The sequence below is a fragment of the Hemicordylus capensis genome, chromosome 2 (genome assembly GCF_027244095.1).
Source record: "Hemicordylus capensis ecotype Gifberg chromosome 2, rHemCap1.1.pri, whole genome shotgun sequence".
Classification (NCBI taxonomy): domain Eukaryota; kingdom Metazoa; phylum Chordata; class Lepidosauria; order Squamata; family Cordylidae; genus Hemicordylus; species Hemicordylus capensis.
Window position 1 is genome coordinate 364,663,832 of NC_069658.1, and position 21,167 is coordinate 364,684,998.

At 44.6% G+C, this 21,167-nt stretch overlaps 1 protein-coding gene across 7 annotated transcripts in view; it reads right to left on the reverse strand.

Annotated features, from left to right (window-relative positions):
- Positions 1-20,715, reverse strand: part of SH3TC2 (SH3 domain and tetratricopeptide repeats 2) — an 88,140-nt gene extending 67,425 nt beyond the window's left edge. For 3 of the 7 annotated variants that reach the window (XM_053297793.1, XM_053297792.1, XM_053297795.1), the window contains exon 1: positions 2,688-2,975. In XM_053297793.1, coding sequence (XP_053153768.1) covers positions 2,688-2,760 — 73 coding nt within the window. In that variant the 5' untranslated portion in view covers positions 2,761-2,975. Of the gene's footprint in view, positions 1-2,687; positions 2,976-20,646 lie in introns of those variants that run through there. The other 4 variants (XM_053297787.1, XM_053297790.1, XM_053297784.1 and 1 more) reach the window with 3 other exon arrangements.
- Positions 20,716-21,167: the final 452 nt, after the last annotated feature.

The window sequence follows — 21,167 nt, forward strand, 5'->3', positions numbered from 1 at the left end:
TGTTAGCCACGGCTGCTCACAGCTGCAACTGGCACACTCGGGGGGGGGACCCCAGTAATGCACTGCACACTCACACAGTGCATTATTGGAGCTCCAGGGGGGTGGATCAACTCAAGGCAGGACGTCCTGGCACCCCAACCCTTGGAGCTGCAGGGAGCAGCCTCCGGTTGCCTGGGTGGGTGATCTGCCACCCAGGGAAGGAAGCACAATCCTCTGTGAGGAGGGTAAATGTAACCCGCTCTCCCTGCAGACTGCCCTGGAGCTCTTCTCACTGATCGTGAGAAGAGCTCTACTATCTTCTCAGCAAAAGGTCTGCTCCCTCTTCCCTCATGTGTCATCTGTTATCTAATTACTACTCAATTTCCACTTAATGGCACAGCAGGGAAATGACTTGACTAACAAGCCAGAGGTTGCCGGTTCGAATCCCTGCTGGTATGTTTCCCAGACAATGGGAAACACCTATATTGGGCAGCAGCAATATAAGAAGGTGCTAAAAGGCATCACCTCATACTGCACGGGAGGAGGTAATGGTAAACCTCTCCTGTATTCTGCCAAGGACAACCACAGGGCTTTGTGGACACCAGGAGTCAAACCAACTGATGGCACACACGACCTTTACTTTCATTCTCAACTTCTGTCTTTAAGTATCTTCAGCCGGCATGCTGAATGGAGCACTGAGGATGGCATATTACACCGAAATGTTTGCTTACATGTTTTGTGGGAAAATCTGTAAGTTATTTTAATATATATTATGCATTAACAAGGTCATTTGAAGTTTCTTTGGAGCAGAGTAATGCTTATTTCATTGACGATATATCATCTTATTCAAAGTTTTTTTGGGGAAAATGTTTATACAGTGCTCCTCATTAGAGCAGGAAAACTTCAAGTACTTAATCAAGAATGGGGCGTGGGAGTGGGACTCACTCTACAGGCTCCTCCTGTCTCATTCCAATGCATATAACAGCCATTTGCATTTTTCCTCTTAGGATTTGAAACACAGCAGCATTGTTCACACAGTAAAAGGTTGTTATTTCAGGCAAAATGCAACCAGCATCTCTCTTTCTATAGAAAACAGCCGCAAAGAGTTATGGAACAACAACTTCACAAGGCCATCTGATGTTTGGCCAACCCCAGCACAGTTCTCATGATTCGTTTGGGATAGCAAATTATTGTCCTGTAGCCTATATGGACAGAAATGAACAGCCATACATAATTCACTAAGATACCAAGCCACAGTTCAGAAATAAACTGTATTACACATTTAAACAGTTTTGACAGGGGGAGTAGAGACCTGGAAGCTCCAGAGGCAAGTTTGCCTTATCACAAAAGGCCACAGAACAGAGGGAAGGTTGGACTTCCATGAAGGAAAATGGGCCTTTGCGTTTTTGCAGCCTGTGATTTGTATTAAACCAGAGAGAACAAAAGATTCAGTTTCCAATTGCATGTGGATTTCAGTCAGTCAGTCACTTTATTGTTATGGTCACAGACCAGTACAATATAAACAGTACATGTGGATTTTGAGTTGAGCTGGTCAAATACAGGAATATGTTCTCAGTACAGTTAACATAGGTACAATTACTCATATCCCCACCATTATAAATCCTCTTCCACTGCAGCTGTTTTTATATTGTTGCCCAGGGAAATACATGATGAATAATTAGGTAACATATTTGAAAGTATATAGAATATGGAGGCAGCACTTGGATTACCCATAGGCAGAGCATTGCTAAGTGAGCATGATGCACAGCAAAGTTCTATAAGCTTCTGCAAAACCACATAAATAATTAAGTGTATGGACCATCACCCCCATTTTTGGCCAATGGGATTGCCTTCTAAGAATCTATATAGAAACTTTCTGATGACAATTACCTGGTATATTTGTATTGACTGTGTGAATTCTCTAGCCCGTAAGAAAAACCAGTAGTAGTTTTGAACCCACTTGCCATACAAGGCCCCAGCATTCCAATCACAGGAAGAATGCTGGGAGTCCTGTCTCTCTCTCTAGAATCCTGTGTCCCTGTAGTCAAATGCTTTAACTGTGGACAGTAGGGGTGGGACTTCTAAGAACATAAGTGCAGGGGCAGGGCTTCAGTGTGTATTTTCAGGGATGCTGATGCTGTACAAATGTACAGTGCCCCCAGTTTTCTTAACTGAGCAGAGCTCTTGTCTTTGCCGATATTGAAGGAAGAGCAGAACCTATAGGGACATGCAAAAGCTGAATGAACACACTACCCCTGGAACCTCCTGTAAAGAAGTGAAGACTGTAAGAATGATGATGCGTGGAACAATCGCCATCACTTAGCCATGGCCTAGTGGTCCTGAAACAAACATCTCAGAAGTTTAAGAATCACGGACTCTATAACAGGGGAAATTCGGATTGCTGAGAAAAGGATTGGGATTATCACACTCCAAGCCATGGTAATCAAATCAAGGTAACCCAAATGGAGTCTGCTTTTTCCCTCCCATTCCCAGAGCTCTCTCTTTCTTCTGCGATTTGTTTCTTAAAGGGATAGTAACATATGAACAATCCTAATGCCAAAACCGTTCTATCGCTAAACATAGAACCCTGAATGGAGGTCATATGTTCGCTGCAGTCTGCAGAATCAGAGAGAGAATATCAAACACACATTAATGTTTTTAAACAAGTTTTTTTTTTTTAAAAAAAAAAGCTGTTCTCTTACACTTACTTTCTGCTATGTCTTGCATTCGGACCCTTCCAGAGCAGATGACTCCTTGTAGCAGGTTCATCTGTCCACCCATGCAATTAGCTCATTTTTCCTAAGGGAGGCCTCTCCATTGCTTTCCAGTATCAGAAGGAGTTTTTCAGGTGCGGAAGTTTAGAATCACAGTGTGTCCTAGAATGAAAAGACAGAGGGGCTTTGGGATCATATTGCTGTCCTGGTGCCTTCAGCCCTGTTTAGAGGCAAGAGAGCAAATGAGTCTGCTCAGTGGTACAGGAGGAACTGGTTGTCAGATTGTAAATATCCGGGCCTAAGAGGAATGGAAAATGCTTGCAGCTTGTTGTACCCAGATGAAGGCAGCTCCTCCCTTTAGAAACTTTGACAGGAATTCTGATAAGGGACAGGACAACAGCAAGGACCCTCATTAAAATAACTTAATAAAGCAGCTCCCCCCATTTTGAAGTTCACTGGCAGGCAATCAAAAGACCCATTGTTACACAGTATGCAAGATATGCTGAGGGTGTGCTTGGAGGGGAAGGTCAGCAGCACTTCCTCTGGGGGAAATTCTGAGGAACCACGCACTTTGCTGTGTCAGAGACTGTCGACCTGCACTTTTGTTGTCTGTAAAAGTAACGAGCAGCAATGGATGAGGTGAACCTTTGGATTTCACTTCTGACCTCTTGCAAGCATAAAAAGCATTTCAAGGAGAATGTTAATGGGAACAGGACCATCTTCCCTTTCAAGATGAATGCCTGGGGAACACTGAAGAGTTTTTGGTGGATTAGTTTTTCATCATCTTAAAATGTTCACAAAATTTGGACAAAGCTGGCAAACTGACAGTTCTAGAGAACCGGACTCCCCCACCCCCCTCGCTTTGTTTCCTCTTTCCTGAGTGGCAGAAAGTTCATAGCAGTCTTTAGAACATTAGTTTCCTTTGGAGGACTGAGCACTAGAGATTAATGGCCCAGAAGGTAGTCCAAGTGGTGCGGGGGGGGAGCTTTTATTTTTAAATATACAACTAAAAAGGAATGATAAAGTGGCCGCTACAATGATTGGCAGTTTAAGTTCCAAGACAACATCAATCTCTGTCCCAGACTCCACCATCTTCTGAGCACAAGAAGTCAGTCTGCTTCAAGGGCTCCTTTCAAGCCACCAACACATCTTGAACCAAATAATATTTTACTCTGGCCCCCATCTGGATAATGTTGCCATCACTAGGCCTTCACTGTGGCAGGGGACAAAGAGGCCTTGTAGGATTCGTGCCACACGTGCCCACTCAATCAACTTTTACTACCTTCATTAATAATTAGCAGGTTCTGCCATAAGTAACAAGAGGAAAAGTTGTTCCTCCAAACTTTGTAATGACAGAAGACCAGGGTTATTAACATATATTGTGTGTGTGCATGCACGTATGTTTCCCCTTTCTCAGTAATGCACAGTTGTGACCAAAAGGACCACTGCAAGTCAATACGACAATTTAAAAAATTCTGAGGTTGGTGGAATTCTCAGCTGAATGGACATGCAAGATATTCTCTCTCTCTCTCTCTCTCTCTCTCTCTCTCTCTCTCTCTCTCTCTCATATACCTTCAAAGACTGAGGTCATAGTGGGCTAGGGTCTTAGGTCTATGCATCCAGAAGTTTCCTCTTCCTTCTAATATCCTTAGATTGAATGGTTTCTCAATGGGAAAGATTTCAAAGTCAGAAAGCTTGTGGTGATCAGAATTAAAAGGTTTTCCAACAGGTTCCATAAACTTATTTGGTGAAATTGCTGTCTTGTAGTTTCTAAATCTTGTAAGGGCTGCTCTTGTTTTTCTAATGTACTGAATGTTGCATCCAGGGTGCTTGCATAACATATTTTTTTGTTGGACTTGCAGATGATGCTTAGTTTAATAAAGAAAATTGCCCGTTATTTTGCATGTGCAATGCACATTCACTCCTTCCTGCTTTTTTCCAATCTAGAGTCAGTATAGGGACATCTCCTCGCAGCTCATTCATTAGATCTGGTTCAAAAGTGAAAAGTGAACATCCCCTCAGGATTGCTGCTGTATTGCCAGGAGACACCGAGGCTGTTCATACAAGCAGTCCCAGACTTGCTCGTGTGGAGTGTCGGAATCTCACCCAATCCCGCTGCTGCCATGCCAGATAGCCTGAGGTTTTCCCCCAGCCTGTTAACAAGTTAGAAGGGTGTGAGCATGCCCTTCTACCTCGGTACCCGGTCGTGTGTCTGATCGGGCTTCCTGCTTGGGCTGCCAAATGCCTAGAAAGCCCAGATCTGGGGGGAATCCCCCAATGCACCGTGCTCCTCAAACAGTGCATTGAGGGATTTCTGGAGGCTGGGCAGTGGGCTGGGGTGCAAAGAAGACAGAAGATAGACAGGAGATCATTTGGGGGGAAAGTAAGAGCGCTCCTGCTTTCCCACTCAGTCCTTCCCTTCCCGCCGTCCTAGGTCATGTGAATGAGCTTTCTATATCATTCTTAAACCTTATGAAGATATTAGCTACACGTAGTCATGAGGGATCATGACTGTACCAGCTGATTCTAACCCCTCTGAGTGCTCACTCAGCAATCACATGTACAGTATATAAGACCCAGCCAGCATGAATATACTCCAACACATGTAGGCTCCAGCTGCACAATCTGTAAACTGTTTTGCAGTGTATGGATCATGCAACTAGACCCTATACACCTGGGCCAATATGCACATATGCTGTCTAATTGCAGGTATTGGGTGTTCAACGTAGGAGCAACCAACAGGTATGTTCACAATGCTCCCTGCTGCACACACATATGTAGATAATAACATTTGTGGAGGGCTTTAATATTGTCCATCAATTTCTGTTTCAGTATCTAAATTGAACAGTAATACATGTGTCTCTGCACTTCAATATATCACCACCACCCAAACCAAACCACTGTTTATTGTAGACATCCTTTCTTGGATCATCCTAAGGACAGTTCTGGATACCTTTGGCAGCTAACCTGGTGCTTTGAGTATCTACCAAAAAGCTCAAAGCAGGTTTTAAAACACCCTTTGCTGGATCTGTCTTACTAGCTGCTGCTACTACTATGATTTATATATTGCTTTTGAGCAAAAATTCTCAAAGCGGTTCACATTTTTTAAAAAAGGGAGTATACACACTTTTGAGTTGTAGACAAACAACTCTCCTTGATAAAGAATTCCATCAAAGAAAAAGAGTACACAAACCTTTGAATGATACAACTCTCCTTGATGAAGAATTCAAAAATCTTGCATACTATCTCACTAGCAAAAGCTGATCCAGAAAAAAAGTTTTAACTTCATCCTTTTTGCATTCTCATTCCAGAGAGAGAGAGAGAGAGAGAGAGAGAGAGAATTTCTATATGCCTTTTAGACAATAGATGGCAGCAGATACTTGTGCTAAACATTTCAGATCCCAGCAAAGCATCACTCCTGGAGTGGTTGGTTCTTCTTTACTGCTGCATCTTCAGAGATAATAAAAAACATAAAGGTAAAGTGTGTCGTTGAGTCAGTGCCGACTCCAAGCAACCACAGAGCCCTGTGGTTGTCTTTGGTAGAATACAGGAGGGGTTTACCACGGCCATCTCCCGTGCAGTAGGAGAGGTTGCCTTTCAGCACCTTTCTATATCTCTGCTGCCTGATGGGAAACATACCAGCGGGGATTCGAACCAGCAACCTCTGGCTTACTAGTCAAGTTATTTCCCCACTGTGCCATTAGGTGGCTAATAAAAACCATAGTCTCTGTAGATTAACTGATGGGGGGGGCAGGGCAAGCCCATATGAGATGCACTTTGACTTAAATACATTACAGAACATGGACTCCTAGAAAATGTAGTGGTTAGAAATGCTGGACTAGGATTGGGGAGACCCGAGTTCAAATCCCCATTCAGCCATGATACTAGCTGGGTGACTCTGGGCCAGTCTCTTCTCTCTCAGCCTAACCTACTTCACAGGGTTTTTGTGAGAAGAAACTTAAGTATGTAGTACACCACTCTGGGCTCCCTGGAGGAAGAGTGGGATATAAAATGTAATAAATAAATAAATAAGCAAGCAAGCAAAGAGACACCTTTTAAAGTGGTGATTCTCTTATATTTAGCAGTGGAAGAGCAACTGGCCCTATCCAACCCCAGCACAGCATCCCTCCAGCAGCTGCTGCTGGTATCTGCCTTCCATTTCATTTTAGATTTATTTTTTCTATGTAAACCACTTAGAGAACTTTCGTTGAAGAGCATTATATAAATATTTGTCATAACAGTAGATTCCATGAAAAATAACACAAGCTATAACCTTCTAGGACAACATTGTTTGTACCCCCATATTATAGATATGATGAGGATGGGAAATAAGTACTTGCCTCAGCAGCAAACTACATGTGTGTGCATGTATCTATATGAACACACACATACATCTGTAGATGTTGTTATTTCCCTCAGAAGCCCTGTGGGGGAGAGGGGGAGAGTGGCTTTTAATCCTTTCCTCTTATGCTGATCCCCCCCACTTTTTTGGCGAAAATTGCATCAGAGGAGAAAAAGTTTAAAATACCCCCCACATAGGTCTTCCAAAACAAATTACCAAAGCCTCCACAACTACATTTTGTAACAAGTTGTTCTAGTAAGAACTAATCAGTCTACTTTCCTTTCACTGTCTCTACAACTGGACAAAATGTGGTTCAAATTAAGGTCCACAAGTTAGACCTCTTGCACCTCAAATGTTCATGCGTCTGCCATCTTCGATCGGGGTGGATGAAATCATTACAAACATTGAGGTGTCCTTGTGTGTCACTCACTACAACTGTACCAAATTTGGTTCCAATCTGTTAGACAGTCCTCAAGTTAGTGCACTTGTGCCTCAAAAGTTCACATGTCCACCATCTTGGATCAGGGTGGGTGACATCATCACAAACTATACCTTTGGGGCATCCCTGTGTGTCCATATAGCTATAGAAAATTTGGTTCAAATCAGTTAGACTGTCCACAAGTTAGTGCACTTGCACCTCAAAAGTTTACTTGTCTGCCATCTTGAATTAGTGTGGATGACATCATCACAAACTATGCCATTGCGGTGTCCCTGTGTGTTACTCACTGCAACTGTACCTGATTTGGTTCAAATGGTTAGGCAGTCCACAAATTAGCTCGCTTGCACCTCAGATGTTCATGTAGCCACCATTTTGAATTGGAGTGGATGACATCATCACACACCATGCCATTTGGGCACCCCTATGTGTCCCTACAGCTGTAGAAAATTTGGTTCAAATTGGTTAAGCGGTTCACAAGTTAGCCCACTTGTGTCTCAAAAGTTTACATGTCCGCCCTCTTGGATCAGGGTGGATTACATCATCACAAACTACGCTGTTGAAGTGTCCCTATGTGTCCCTACAACTGTACCCTGACTTGGTTCATATTGGTCTAGGCATTGCGAAGTTGATGGGGGGGGGGGCACACAGATGGACACACGGGACACATGGACACACAGACAGAATACCGGGTGATCTCATAGGCCTACTGGAAAGTAGGCTAAACATTTTTTATTTTTTTTAAGGCTGGGAAATCCCACATATAATTCTATATCCCATCCAGTCTGGCCCATAGTCAACTTAGTGAACTTGCGATTAAAGTTAAATCTGAATCCAAAACTTCCTGGTTCACAGATCTCTAACAAAGCATGATGTATGCATGCCTACTTGGAAGTAAGTCCCAGCGTGTTGTAATGTAATTTTATTTACAGTCATTGACCAAACAGAGAGTAAAAACCAGTAAACATTAAAATATGTATATACATATATACAGTTTAAGATTGGGGGTGATATCCCATTATACCTTTTAAAAGCAATATAACTAAACTTAGCTACAGGAATAGAAATTAAAGCATCTTTGTCTGAAAGCAGATGTTTTACAAGGTTAGCATCAGATTGATCTGCCAGTTTACATATTAGAGGAGCAATAAGGCATTCCCTGGGATACAAATGGAGATTACAGTGGAGAAGATAAACCCAGATAAACAGGCACAAGGTTGCAGTTCTAGGGACTACTATATCAAAAGTTAATTACCATTTAACTTTGATTTTATTTTTATCATTTAACTTTTATTTACCATTTAACTATACCCCTGCTAACTTGGCAAAGAGGCACCTTTTAACATGGCGATTCTCTTTATTTAGCAGGGGGAGAGTAACTGGCCCTATCCACCCCCAGCACAGAACCTCCAGTGACTGTTGCTGGTGTCTATCTTGTGTTTTTTTTTTTAGATTGTGAGCCCTTTGAGGACAGGGATCCATCTTATTTATTTATTATTTCTCTGTGTAAACCACCCTGAGCCACTTTTGGAAGGGCGGCATAGAAATCGAATAAATAAACAAACAAACAAATAAATAAATTTGAATTGAGCTGCTCATTGAAGATGAGCCAAATTGTAGTAAATATTAAAAAGAAACCTTTGAAGAATATAACCTAGGGACATGTAACAATGTACATAGGCCAAACTTAGCATTGTCGAAAGACAGCTGGCATAATATAGTTAGTGGCTACAAGACTGAGTTATGAACTGAATCAGGTTTAAATCACACCTCTGTCATGAGCTTACTAAGGTGCTTTCCAGATTCCACGCTGTTCAGCAGCAAAATGCTTTGGCTTGTCAGGATCGTTTTGAAATCATAAATAGCTTACCCAACCCTCCTATAATGGGAAAATACAGCTGTATTTTTGCAAGGCACATGCAACGTTGTAGGACTAAAACGCAAGGAAAAAATCCAAAAGAAGGCATTGGGACTGTGAACAGTATCTTGCTGACAGTACAGGGACTGTGATGTCGAAACACAGGCAGTACGGAAGCACACTTAGTGGACAATAGTGACACTGTTGTAGCATGTAACTGGAAAGCACCCTGGTGACCCAGGGCCTCCTTCTCAGCCTCAGCTCTCCATCTGTAAAATGGGGATAGTACTTGCCATACAGGGTTGTTGTAAGGATTACATAAAGATAATACATGTGAAGCATGTAAAACATTCAAAGGTGCTATACTAATGCTAAATATAATCATGATACTAAAGTATTACTTTGCGTTTCAATTATCCTCCTTAAGTTCCTTTTTATGCTGTGTTAAATAATAAACCTAGGAACATAGGAAGCTGCCTTCTACTGAGTCAGACCATTGGTCTATCTAGCCCAGTATTGTCTTCACAGACTGGCAGTGGCTTCTCCAAGGTTGCAGGCAGGAATCTCTCTCAACCCTATAGTGGAGTTCTCAGGGTGGGAACTTGGAACCTTCTGCTCTTTCCAGAGCAGCTCCACTCCCTGAGAGGAATATCTTACAGTGCTCACACTTCTAGTCTCCCATTCATATGCAACCAGAGCGGACCCTGCTTAGCTAAGAGGACAAGTCATGCTTTCTACCACAAGTCCTCTCCTGGCCGCTTGATGCCTTTGTTCTTACCAAGCCAAGGTCCTGAGAAAAAGCACAATAATCCTTTAGAGGCAGGGATGTAGCTATAGTTTAAGCAGGGAAGACAAACAGGGGTGGAGCTCTAATTGAGCACACGGGTTCCAAGAACCCTGCCTCCAAGGCCACTTGGCATCCTTATTGGGCTGCCAGCTTGCCTCCTCTCCCCTCCCTCCCTCCTCTCCCCTCCTTTGCCTGGGGGGGCGAGGGTGAGGAATTTCACATAATGGGAGGCATACTTAGCTGTCTCTGGCATCTTGAAGCTCGCAAACTCCCTCCACAGCACAGAGATCAACTGAGCCGTGAGAAGTGGTGCACTTTCCCTGCTGGATGCTGGGTCAGGAGCCTCCTCCCATGTTGCATTCAAGATAAAAGCAGCAGCTAGATTCGGATTACTTTATTTACAGTCAATGACCAAAAGAGAGCAGCAGCTAAATTTGCCCCTGGTTAAGTGAAATTCTCCACTCTCTTCCCCCTGCTGCTGGATCCGCATTTCTGGCTCTTGCTGCCAGGGTCAGAACATGGTCCACGTATGCCCTCGCTAGATCACTGGAGACAAATGTTCCTGGGGCCCTGAGGAAGAGAGGCCCATCAGCTGGGCAACACCCTGTTCTTTGCTCCCCCCCCCGCCTCTTTGAAGTAGGCGGTGGGCAGGTGGGGGAGAGGCTCATCTTCACTTTCTTCCCCAGGGCCCACTCCAACCTTGTTACACCCGTTTCGAGGAGCTGAATGTTTACAAACTGGAAGTTGACAGCAGTACACATTTCTACCCAGTTAGATCTTTAATCCAAAAACCCTATTCATAGTATAAGAGTATAAGAGACTGCTCTATCATTTCAGAAGATCTTGGCAAACTACTAAGTTGTAATGGATGGATTCAGAATTAACACAAGCCCGGAGTTAAACGTGGGAGAGGTTGGAACTCCAGTATGTCCAAATTCGTGAAACTGTGGTTTTGCAACAAAAGCAACCTCTGGTTTGCCTCGCCAAACTCCAAAGTGAACCTTTGGTTTGCACAAAGGTTCACCACTGAGTCCGCTGGTTTGGCCGCCAGAGGGTTACATCTGAACCCAGACACTGCCATAACTGTGGTTTCCAACTGATTTTCAAACTGCATTCATAGAGGAGGTGGCACAGATGCGCCCAGGATCTCTCCCACTCCATGCCTGTGGCACTTCTCATTGGCCACTTCTCTAAGCACCAGCCCCGCCCCTCCTGTCTCCAATCCGTTGCCTGGCAACAGGGACACCACCATGTTCCATCTCAGGCTTGTCAGCCTGTCAAGCAGCAGAGTCACACAGGGGCATTCCCTCTTCCCACCTGGCAAGCAAGAGGGAAAGGGGGCGGGATGACAGGATGGGCACTAAGTGCTTTGTTCCCCTAAGGAGGAAGGGGCAATGATGTATGTTCACAAGCACTCCAGGTGGCAACATAAGCAGGGCACCCCATCACAGCACTGGGAGGGGAACATCTTGCAGGGTGTGGGTATGGGTGTGTGCCCGGGGTTGGGTTTAAAAGGCAGCCTTAAGCAGGGAGTCTTGAGCAGCCAAGTTCTATTTTTTTTCACAGAAAAAAAGATGAAAAGGACTGGTCCCCTTTCACAGAAGGATCCCAGTCCCTTCCCCTTGGGGTTTTGAGCTCCCTAGGCTTACTCATGAGCAGAGCTGACCATCAGCATAAGCAGAGCTCCAGTCGGAGTGCTCAGAAGCAGCTGCAGAACAAAAGGAGCATGCCGGCCCAGGCTCAAGAAAGTGTCAGGCCATGGAGAGACCGCCCTTATTACCCATGAGAAGAACCATCAGAGAGGGGAGGGGAGAATTGCCAATCAAATTCTGTAACCATAACTGAATTCTCCCACAGACCACTCTCTCACAAGAGGGCTAGACCATTGGGGCTCTATATCAAGCCAATGCTGCTCTAGGCAGGAAAGCTGCGGGGACGGGTTCTCCAGCGACTGCTCTCCCTGTCTTGGTGACTGCCACCAAGTATCTGTCAAAGCATGCCCCCTGCCAGCTTGCCGACCCATGTGGCCATGTGCACCCTTGCTCATGCCCTGAAATGACGATCCTGCTCTCCCAGGGTCTCTGGAAACCGGGGCTCCTCTCTCCCACGATTCCCCACACCGGCAGATCTGCATATGGCACAATGCCAGACTGAGCCCGGGAATTTGAAATAGGTTTTATAGATCCATCAACACACCCAGTGTTCCCCCCATCCACACACGTGGCCCGGCTCTGACACATGGAGCATCAAAATATCCTTTGGGTGTGTGCAAGGCTTCACAGGAAAGTGGGGGTTGTAGCGATTCTGTTCTATTGTTTACCATGGAGAGTTGGGAGCCCAACACAAGTGGGTCCCCCTTTGGTGGGTTAGTTCAACTCTTGAGCATTCAGTCCAAAGGGAGACCTAGGGGTCACAGCCGCATGGTCCTCCCCAGTAGACTGGCCATATAATGAGAGGACGAGCCCACCGGCAGCAAGCTGTCAGTGGAGCAGGACTGTAGTTTGGTCTGTATGGACTGCTTTGATTGGGTGATCCCTCACAACAGCATCCTAGGTCACAATGGAACAGACCCTCTCCCAGGATCCTTTGTCCTCCCTCATACACATATCCCCTTCTAGGGAGTCTCTGTGTTCCCCTCTCTTTCCACCGTAACAGGGAAATAGTGCCCCAACCACCACCACCACCAATCATACTTGTGTGGGACTATTTGGGTGCAGGGCTCTTTGGAGGATGGCAGTGTCAGTGCTGCCAGACGTAGGGCTGGCATGGCATGATATTTAAAGGGACATAAATGCCCTTTAAAGGCAGACCGCTCTCAGCACACATGGCCTTCAAGATCACGGCCAATCATGGCTGCTCTGCTGACATGCTGATGCTTGCCCACAGTCTGGCCATGGAGCTTGCTGGGATCGTCCTTGGTGGCCAAGCAGCAGGGAGGGACTCCCCTCTCTTGGAACTGGAGGTTGGTGGGCTGCAGTTTGACGAACATTTGTGGAGCAATTTACAGTTTTAAATTGAAACCGCAGGTTCGCCAACCTCAGGTTTTGTGTTATGTCTGAATCTGGCCAATTTGCTTTAGGGTAGACTTGGTCCTGGAAGTAAAATTTCAGCAAATAGAACCTCATCTAATCTAGGTTACCAAGTGACTCCTGGGGTGCCGGGATCAAGAAGGGTAAAGACTTTCCAAAGAACCCCAAGGGCATTGCAATGCAATTGGAAAAACTGCTCATGAACACATAACATAGGACACATAGAAAGGAACACCCCTGTGGGTCAGCAAGATTTGATGGGAAGGAGAGGAAATGATGTGCAATTGCCTGCCAGTTCCATCTTGGCTAGTGATTCAGAAACAGCATGTACCCCAGATCTAGCAGGAACCACTTTGATTTTGAGTTTCCCAGCAAAACAATGTGAGGAACATGGGGTGGGCAGGGGAGAGAACATAGCTTGCGATAAAGTCATTCCGGCACTTAGAGAGAAAAATTAAATGTTTGCCAAAACTGGGCTGTGACTACATGTCTGTGCTTTCTTTAATGGAGTCTCTGCAAAATAAGAGGGTCAACTGCCAAGAAATCTCCTGGAAAGAAGAAAGACCTACAGTGGCTTCGCAATGAATTTCCGGGTTAGAGAAGGATCATGGCTTGGTCACATTCAGGACTTCGTTTTTAGAACTTGGCCTTTTCAGACTTGTAAATGAGGGTTTGGGGCATGTTGAATAATAGGATTTCAGAGCTCTTCTCGTCCATCCTCCCACTCAGTGCAGAAATCTGCTACAGCATCCCTGATAGATGGCCGTCCAGCCTCCCATGAGAAGCATATTTCATGATGCCGTCTTTAGAAGGCCCTCATTGTCCTCCATGGCCTGAAACCCAGGGTCACATCTTGTGATTAAAGTTGTATGCAATGCAACAGCTGAAAGCCTGACTCCTTCCCTATGTCTGTTCAAGAGTGTCCCCAAAGCAATCTTTTAAATTTTTTCTACACACATGTTCACACTGTACAAATACATACATGCATCTTCCCTTACTCATCATGTCATAGAGTTGATAGTTATGGGGGCAGAACAAGGTATGAGTTTTACAATGCATGGGACTTCACTGCATACAATTAAGGAGGCTAGTCTTTTGATCACAGCAGTTGTTGCAAACCTTCTGCTGCAGCCTTACAATACTTCACAATGCTGTTTAAATAACTCTGCGTTCAGAAACCAGATGCCTCCTTGTGTACTGGCTACAGTCTCAAACGATTTCCTAGTGTAAGATCACAGGTTTTGCTGCAGTTACCCCAGGAACTGACTTGGCTGTTTTGCTGTGTTACTTTTCCTTTCAAACTGCATAGATTTATGTATGCATTAACATATTTCTTCAATTCTGTGTCGTTCACTAAGATCCTAGCTTAGACCTGAGAAGACTGATCACTTGATGTTTACAGGATCTTTTCGCACTTGGTAACCAATGCTACCAGAAATATCAGTGAGCAGTCAGTAGAATTATATGCACCTTTGAACCCTATTGCACCCAGATAAATAGGTTCGATACAGAAACCTAAATTTCAGAATCCTCTTGTGTCTGTCATTTCTGTTTTTCAAATGATGTGAATTGGCTAATAAAGACAGAAGGTGGAATGCAAAGAAGGGACATGCGCAATGGAGAGAGAGAGTTATCACTCATCCTGTATGTGGGTATAGAGCCATGTATATCACTATAGTTTTGCTTGCTGCTTTCTTGATGGGTTCTCACTGCTAAGGAAACAGGCTGCTTTTAAAACTAAGCAACAGCATGCTTCTTTGATAGTGGTAACTGCTGTGATGTATGTCCTTCCTTTGGATCCCTATCACAGACATGACTTTAAATAAGGCCATACCAAGAACTCAAGTTGCACTTTATGAGATGTTTGGAATTTGGAGGATTTTAAGAGGCCACAGCATTATTATGGCCCCGTTCAGATTTAATGCCAAACCAGAGGTAAATGTGCCAGAGGTCAAGGTTTGTGATTGTCCGAAAGCATGAAGCCGAGGTTTCATCACCCAACCACAACTTTGTTTTTGCTCCCAAACCTGAATTGGAACCCTCTGTTTGTAGTGAGTTTCACTGATGAAACCTGAGGTTGCCAGCAGTGTACCCTATAACAGAAAATCCCAGAAGTTGTGGACTACAACTCCCAGCATCCTCAGCCAAAGCCTACTACAGCTAGGAATTCTGAATCCCAACATCAGGGATTCTATCTTATAGAGAACACTGGTTGGAAGGTAGCACTGTGTCATTCAAATTCTGCTGCCGCTCTAACCTGGGTTTTGTGCTCAAGCGCCTCCCACCACCATCAAGTGGTTGGCTCAGAGCAGCCCAGAAATGCATCAGTTCTAGGGTGGCCACATTTCTCACTGGCCGCCTCTTGGAGCTGCTGCCCCGCCTTCTGCCATCTCCTTTCTCCTCCTGCCATTGTTTGGCGACAGGGATGTTGCATTCTCGAGGTTCATGCATTTAAAGCCCCCTTTCCCCTGTGTGCTTTGGACCTCGGGTGTTCCTCAGCAAGAAAGGGATGGTAGAACAAGATGGAGATGCGGGAGAGGTCCCCCATGATTTATCACTGTGGTACTAGTTTGTTCACAAACACATAGAGCCCTGATAGCACAAACAATGGAACACATTTCCCAGCACACACATCGCTATTGCCCTCAATTCTCCCATCCTTCCATCATAAGAACAAGGTTCTCCATGGGGGGTTATATTTATGTGGATGGCTTACTTCCACACATATGCCCCACCCATGTTCCTCAATGCTCATGTTATGCACTGTGGGATTTGGGTTCAAGATACTTCACAAATGTGCCAGTGTGCCAATGTACCAGTGTGCAAAGGTTTCAGTGTGCTGTTGAACCACAGACAAAGGCAACTGTCTGATGTGCTGATGCACCCCTATGCTGTCGAAATCAGGGAGAAGGGAGAAGGGAGACTGGCAAGTGGATATGTAAGGGGACAGAAGGAGGCAGACCAAGGATGTCCTTTGTTGGGTTTGATTGAGGAAATAGGTTTAAAGTATCACAAGGACTGTCAGGTCCCACCAAGCAAAGACTACTAAGAGCAGAGATACCTTTTAAAGTCGTGATTCTCTTAAATTTAGCAGGAGGAGAGCAACTGGCCCTATCCAACCCCTGCCTTATGTTCCTTTTTAGATTGTGAGCCCTTTGAGCACAGGGGACCATCTTAATTAATTATATATTATTTGTTTTTCTATGTAAACCGCTTTGTGAACTTTGGTTGAAGAGAGGTACATAAATATTTTCATTATTTCTTGTTTACACAGTCAGGCAGGTGTTGTTGACTGCTTTGTTTCATCAAGACATCGAGTCCTTCCCAAGGACCTGGGATGGCTGAATTTTATTATCAATATTATTGTTATTATTATAGATATTGTCACAAAATATAGGCTGTTCCCAGTAACAATAAAGGACATCTTCTTCACTGTCCTTTATATATTCTTCAAGGCCTCTTTTCTCCATCAAACAGTAGAGGAGGAGAAAAGAGGCCTTGAAGAATATATAAAGGACAGTGAAGAAGATGCACTTCAAATGGTCAAGAACGAGAAACTATTCAACACCAATGAAACAGAGCAGGCCTACAAGAAAGAACAAGTAGAGAACTGAGCAGAAATATGGAAAAAGAAGCCACTGCATAGTCAATATTTGCACAATATAACCGGAAAATCAAACATCACCAAGACCTGGCAGTGGCTTAAGAATGGAAACTTGAAGAAAGAAACAGAGGGTTTAATACTGGCTGCACAAGAACAGGCACTAAGAACAAATGCAATAAGAGCAAAAGTCGAAAAATCCACCACAAACAGCAAGTGCCGCCTTTGTAAAGAAGCAGATGAAACCGTGGGCCACCTAATCAGCTCTTGTAAAAAGATCACACAGACTGACTACAAACAAAGGCATGACAAGGTAGCAGGGATGATACACTGGAACATCTGCAAAAAATACAAGGTACCTGTAGCCAAAGATTGGTGGGACCATAAAATGGAAAAAGTTGTCAAAAATCAAGATGCAAAAATATTATGGGCTACATTATTCTGACTATTATTATTACTATCATTAGTAGTAGTAGTAGTCGTCGTCGTCCGCCTTCAAAGGTTACCAAAAGGCAAGTCTGTCTACCAAGGGAGAGGACCTGGACAGCAGTGTTCCCCATAAATGCTTGCAGCTGTGTGCAGCACGAGTGCTTTTCCCAGGTGACAGTGCAGAGGGAGTGCACTCTGGGCTCATGCATCCAGAGTGCAGCCCCCCTGGCTAAACCTCTGGACGGTATAAGTTTAACTCTACACCCATCGAAAAACTAGAGGGTGAGGGCATATGGCCACACCACAGAGAAAACACTGCTGGACATATTGTAACTGGCCGCTGTAGCTCACACAGGGTGGAAGTGGCAATCTGTTTCTAAGGTTTTCTAATTGTATAGCCTGGCCCAGTCTTTGGGAGGTATCCAAGACTGGAGCAGTGGGATGTGTGTCCACCAAGGGAAATCAACGATGAAATCGATAACCCCAATGTGGAGTGGTGTGCAAGCGCTATATGCCCTCTATTCCCTTCCCCTTCCAAGAAACCCTTTCCATGGTTGAATGGGTGTTTGTGGAGAAAAAAACAAGTCCCCAACAGGCAGGGGCGCAGTGCAGGGTTCATGTCAAGGTGTGCCAATGTGCGCATGCAATAGCACTTTTCACTGACTCCCCTGTTGGATTTCAATCCCACTGGGGAATGTTCCATTCTGAGGGAAGGGCAAACACACTGCCCTTGTACTGACGCCCAGGGCAAAACTCATAATGCGCACACCTGGGAAGATGCAGAGGGAAAGATTTTGTAGTCTAACATTAACTAGTTAAAGTGGGAAGAAAGGGGCCCAGTCCTCTCTACCCATGCGGGGAGGGGCCCTCACGTCCCTTCCTCCCCAACTGAGGTAGACAGTCTGCCTTTCCCCAGGGAGATTAAAGAGGATCCCCGACAAGGGGAATGCAGGAGGCCTCACAGCCAGCTAGTCTTGTATTTTAAGATTTATCTGTCTGCTTCTAAAGTACATACTTCCAAGCTTGGTGGACTATTTATCCTGCAGTATTCTTCTGTTTTGTGCTGTTTGATACTGTAGTGTGTGTGATTGTATATACTTGTGAAATTTAAATTTGGATTGATTTACTGACTGAGTGACAGTCTACAGTCTTATGGAAACTTACTTGGGGCATCTGATTGAACTGAACAGGCTTTACTTCTGAGAAAGCACACACAGGATTGGTCTGCCCATATCTTCATGTATTCCGGCTCTCCTGATTTCCTCCAAAAGTAGTATTTCCCTTGATCAGTCAGATTGCTTGTGCCAGGATGCTAAAGTTGTTTATTAGCAGCTACCTCTTAAAAACCTCTTTGCATTGGAAACATGTTTACTTTGTTGACAAGATAGATAGCTCATGTCAAAGGGCCTCCAATTCCCAGCTCCATGGATGCTAGATTTCCTTAAAAGTGATGTTACTCTAAGAACTTATTTTATTGACTGTGCAATGTAGATGACCTTAAACTAGCTAACCCAAGCCATCACACAGTTTCTCTTTAAACTGAGCTCATGTATATAACTTATATCAGTGCCAGAAGAACAGAATTGTTAATGGCTGTCTGGCTTAATTTTATGCACAAAGTACCTGCACAGCAACAAAATCTGTTTCTCCCATCAAGAGTCTGCTTCAAAATAAATGATAATTTCATTATCATTTTATTATTGGCAGTCTAGAAAACATCTGCCTTTGCCTTTTCTCAGCACAGGGATGAGCTAGAATGAACCTGGTTGTACAAGATCAGAGTCCAAGAAGGAGTTGTAAGTAGTGTGGAAATATGGCTGTTCAGTCCCCAAATAGCAGAGCAAAACCAGTTTGGTGGGAAAGCAGCAAAGCAAGAGGTCTTGAGACAGTTCTTTAGGTTTGAAGAAAAACAAGGATTTATTTAGAAGTTCACAGCCTAGAAAGCAGGAGGCTGTTGGTTCAAATCCCTGCTGGTGTGTTTCCCAGACGATGGGAAACTCCTATATCGGGCAGCAGCGATTTAAGAAGATGCTGAAAGGCATCATCTCATACTTTGTGGGAGGAGGCAATGGTAAAGCACTCCTGTATTCTACCAAGAAAACCCCATGGCTATGTGGTCATCAGGAGTCGACACCAACTCGACGGCACAACCTTTCCTTTCCTTTCCTTTCCTTTCCTTTCCTTTCCTTTCCTTTCCTTTCCTACAAAAGGATAGGGAAGTTTTGCTTAAGACTGAAAGGGGAGAGAGACCAAAACAAACAGCCACTTTTGTCACTGGAGAGACAAAATGGAGATCAACACTGGAAGAACAAAGAGGGGAGGAGTCCAGCACTTTTAGCCATGACCCTACCCCATCCCCCAGTGGTCACTATGAAACATTGCAGCTGAGAGCTGATGCTGCCAGGGTCCTAGCTCCAACAAGTAGGACATGAGGTTTACACTTGAGGAGGCATGAAACATTCTGCCCATTTTTGCCAGAGATGCCCATTGTCACATCTCTCATTCCTAGGTCCCAGAATTTCACTGTTTTAATTTGTAATACAAATGCAATTTATATTACATTTCCTGCTAACATTTTGAAATCACATGTAAAGTAGTAGTCAGGAAATGGTCACATGCCTGCATCAGCACGGAAACTACCATACATAAGTCTGAAACATGCACCAGTAAAACTCTGTAGATCTTTTCCAGGTCACAATTCCATCATTCTCACATTTTAAAAAAATGTATTGCTTGCTTGCTTGCATGCACATGTGTATGCCATCAATGTACATGGCAATATACAGAGTTACCCAAGTCAAAGGATAGGTTCCTTCACCTGAGAAGTTTCCAACCTGATTTTCAACAGAGGGAGAGAAGGGGAGGAGGAGGAGGGTGACAAGGTTTACAAGGGGAGTGTGTGTGAGAGTGCAGTCACACCTAACTTTAGTTTCTAGAGACTGAGCCAGAAGGCGTTACTGTTGAGGAAAGATTCAGAGGTGTCACCACATAGGTATACCCAGAGGGAACTGCAGACATAAGGAAAGCAAGGAGGGCATGGGCAAAGTTGCTTGAGGGAACAGAAGATCTTTGGAAAGGTGAGGATAGTAGAATTGATGGCGTGAAGGTTGCAGGCAGCAAGAATACAGGAGCGGACAGGCAGTAAGCTAGTGGGGGGATTTAGTGAGGGGCATCATGCAGTTTAAATGATGAGAGTGGCAACTGATTTTGGTGGCAGAGTTCTGGATACAGATGAAAGGACTGAGGTGAGAAGCTTCTGTGGCCAATTTTTCTAACCAGTTCTCTGTGCACATTTTGAGACTGTAAGTAGGGAAAGGTAACATCAGAAGGAGTCCTCATACGCCATTCAATTAAACAAAGCAGCTAGTGGTGGCAGTTACTAACCTACAGCCCCATCATGAAACCTTTCTTCTAGATCAGTCTGCAATAATAAAACTGCAGCAGCAAAAATACATACTGAATCACTCTTACCTGTAAGTTGCTGGAGGGTGCCTCAGTCCTTTCCAGGCTCTTGTTGATACATATGCCAGGCTTCTTCATCTTCTTTCTGTCTGATTCCCTTAACGTGTATCTATTATTCATTTAACAGTTGCTTAAGAAGAGCTCTGCTGAATCACATCACACAAGGGTTCATCTAGACTGGCAGCCAGATCACGCCTCTGGGAAGCCTGCAAGTCTCTGGCATGAAAACAACAGTCCTCTTCACCGAACTGGCCCAGTAGGTACCCCCTGGCACCCCCTCGAACCCCACCAGCTCAGTTTGGTCTGGGGGTGGGTGGGTTGCGAACCTTTTTCCGTTTTTTTTTTAAAAACTTATCACCCTTGGGGGAGTTCCTTGAGGTGATGTTGGGGCCGGGGTCTGCAGAGGTTCCCCCTCCCCCCACTGGCTTTCTATATGCCCTCCTCCAGCTGTTTCGGCCAGCTTTTCAGCCCATTTTTGGCCTTCCCTGCTTGGCACAGTGGCCATTTTGGAGGGGGGCATGCACAATTGG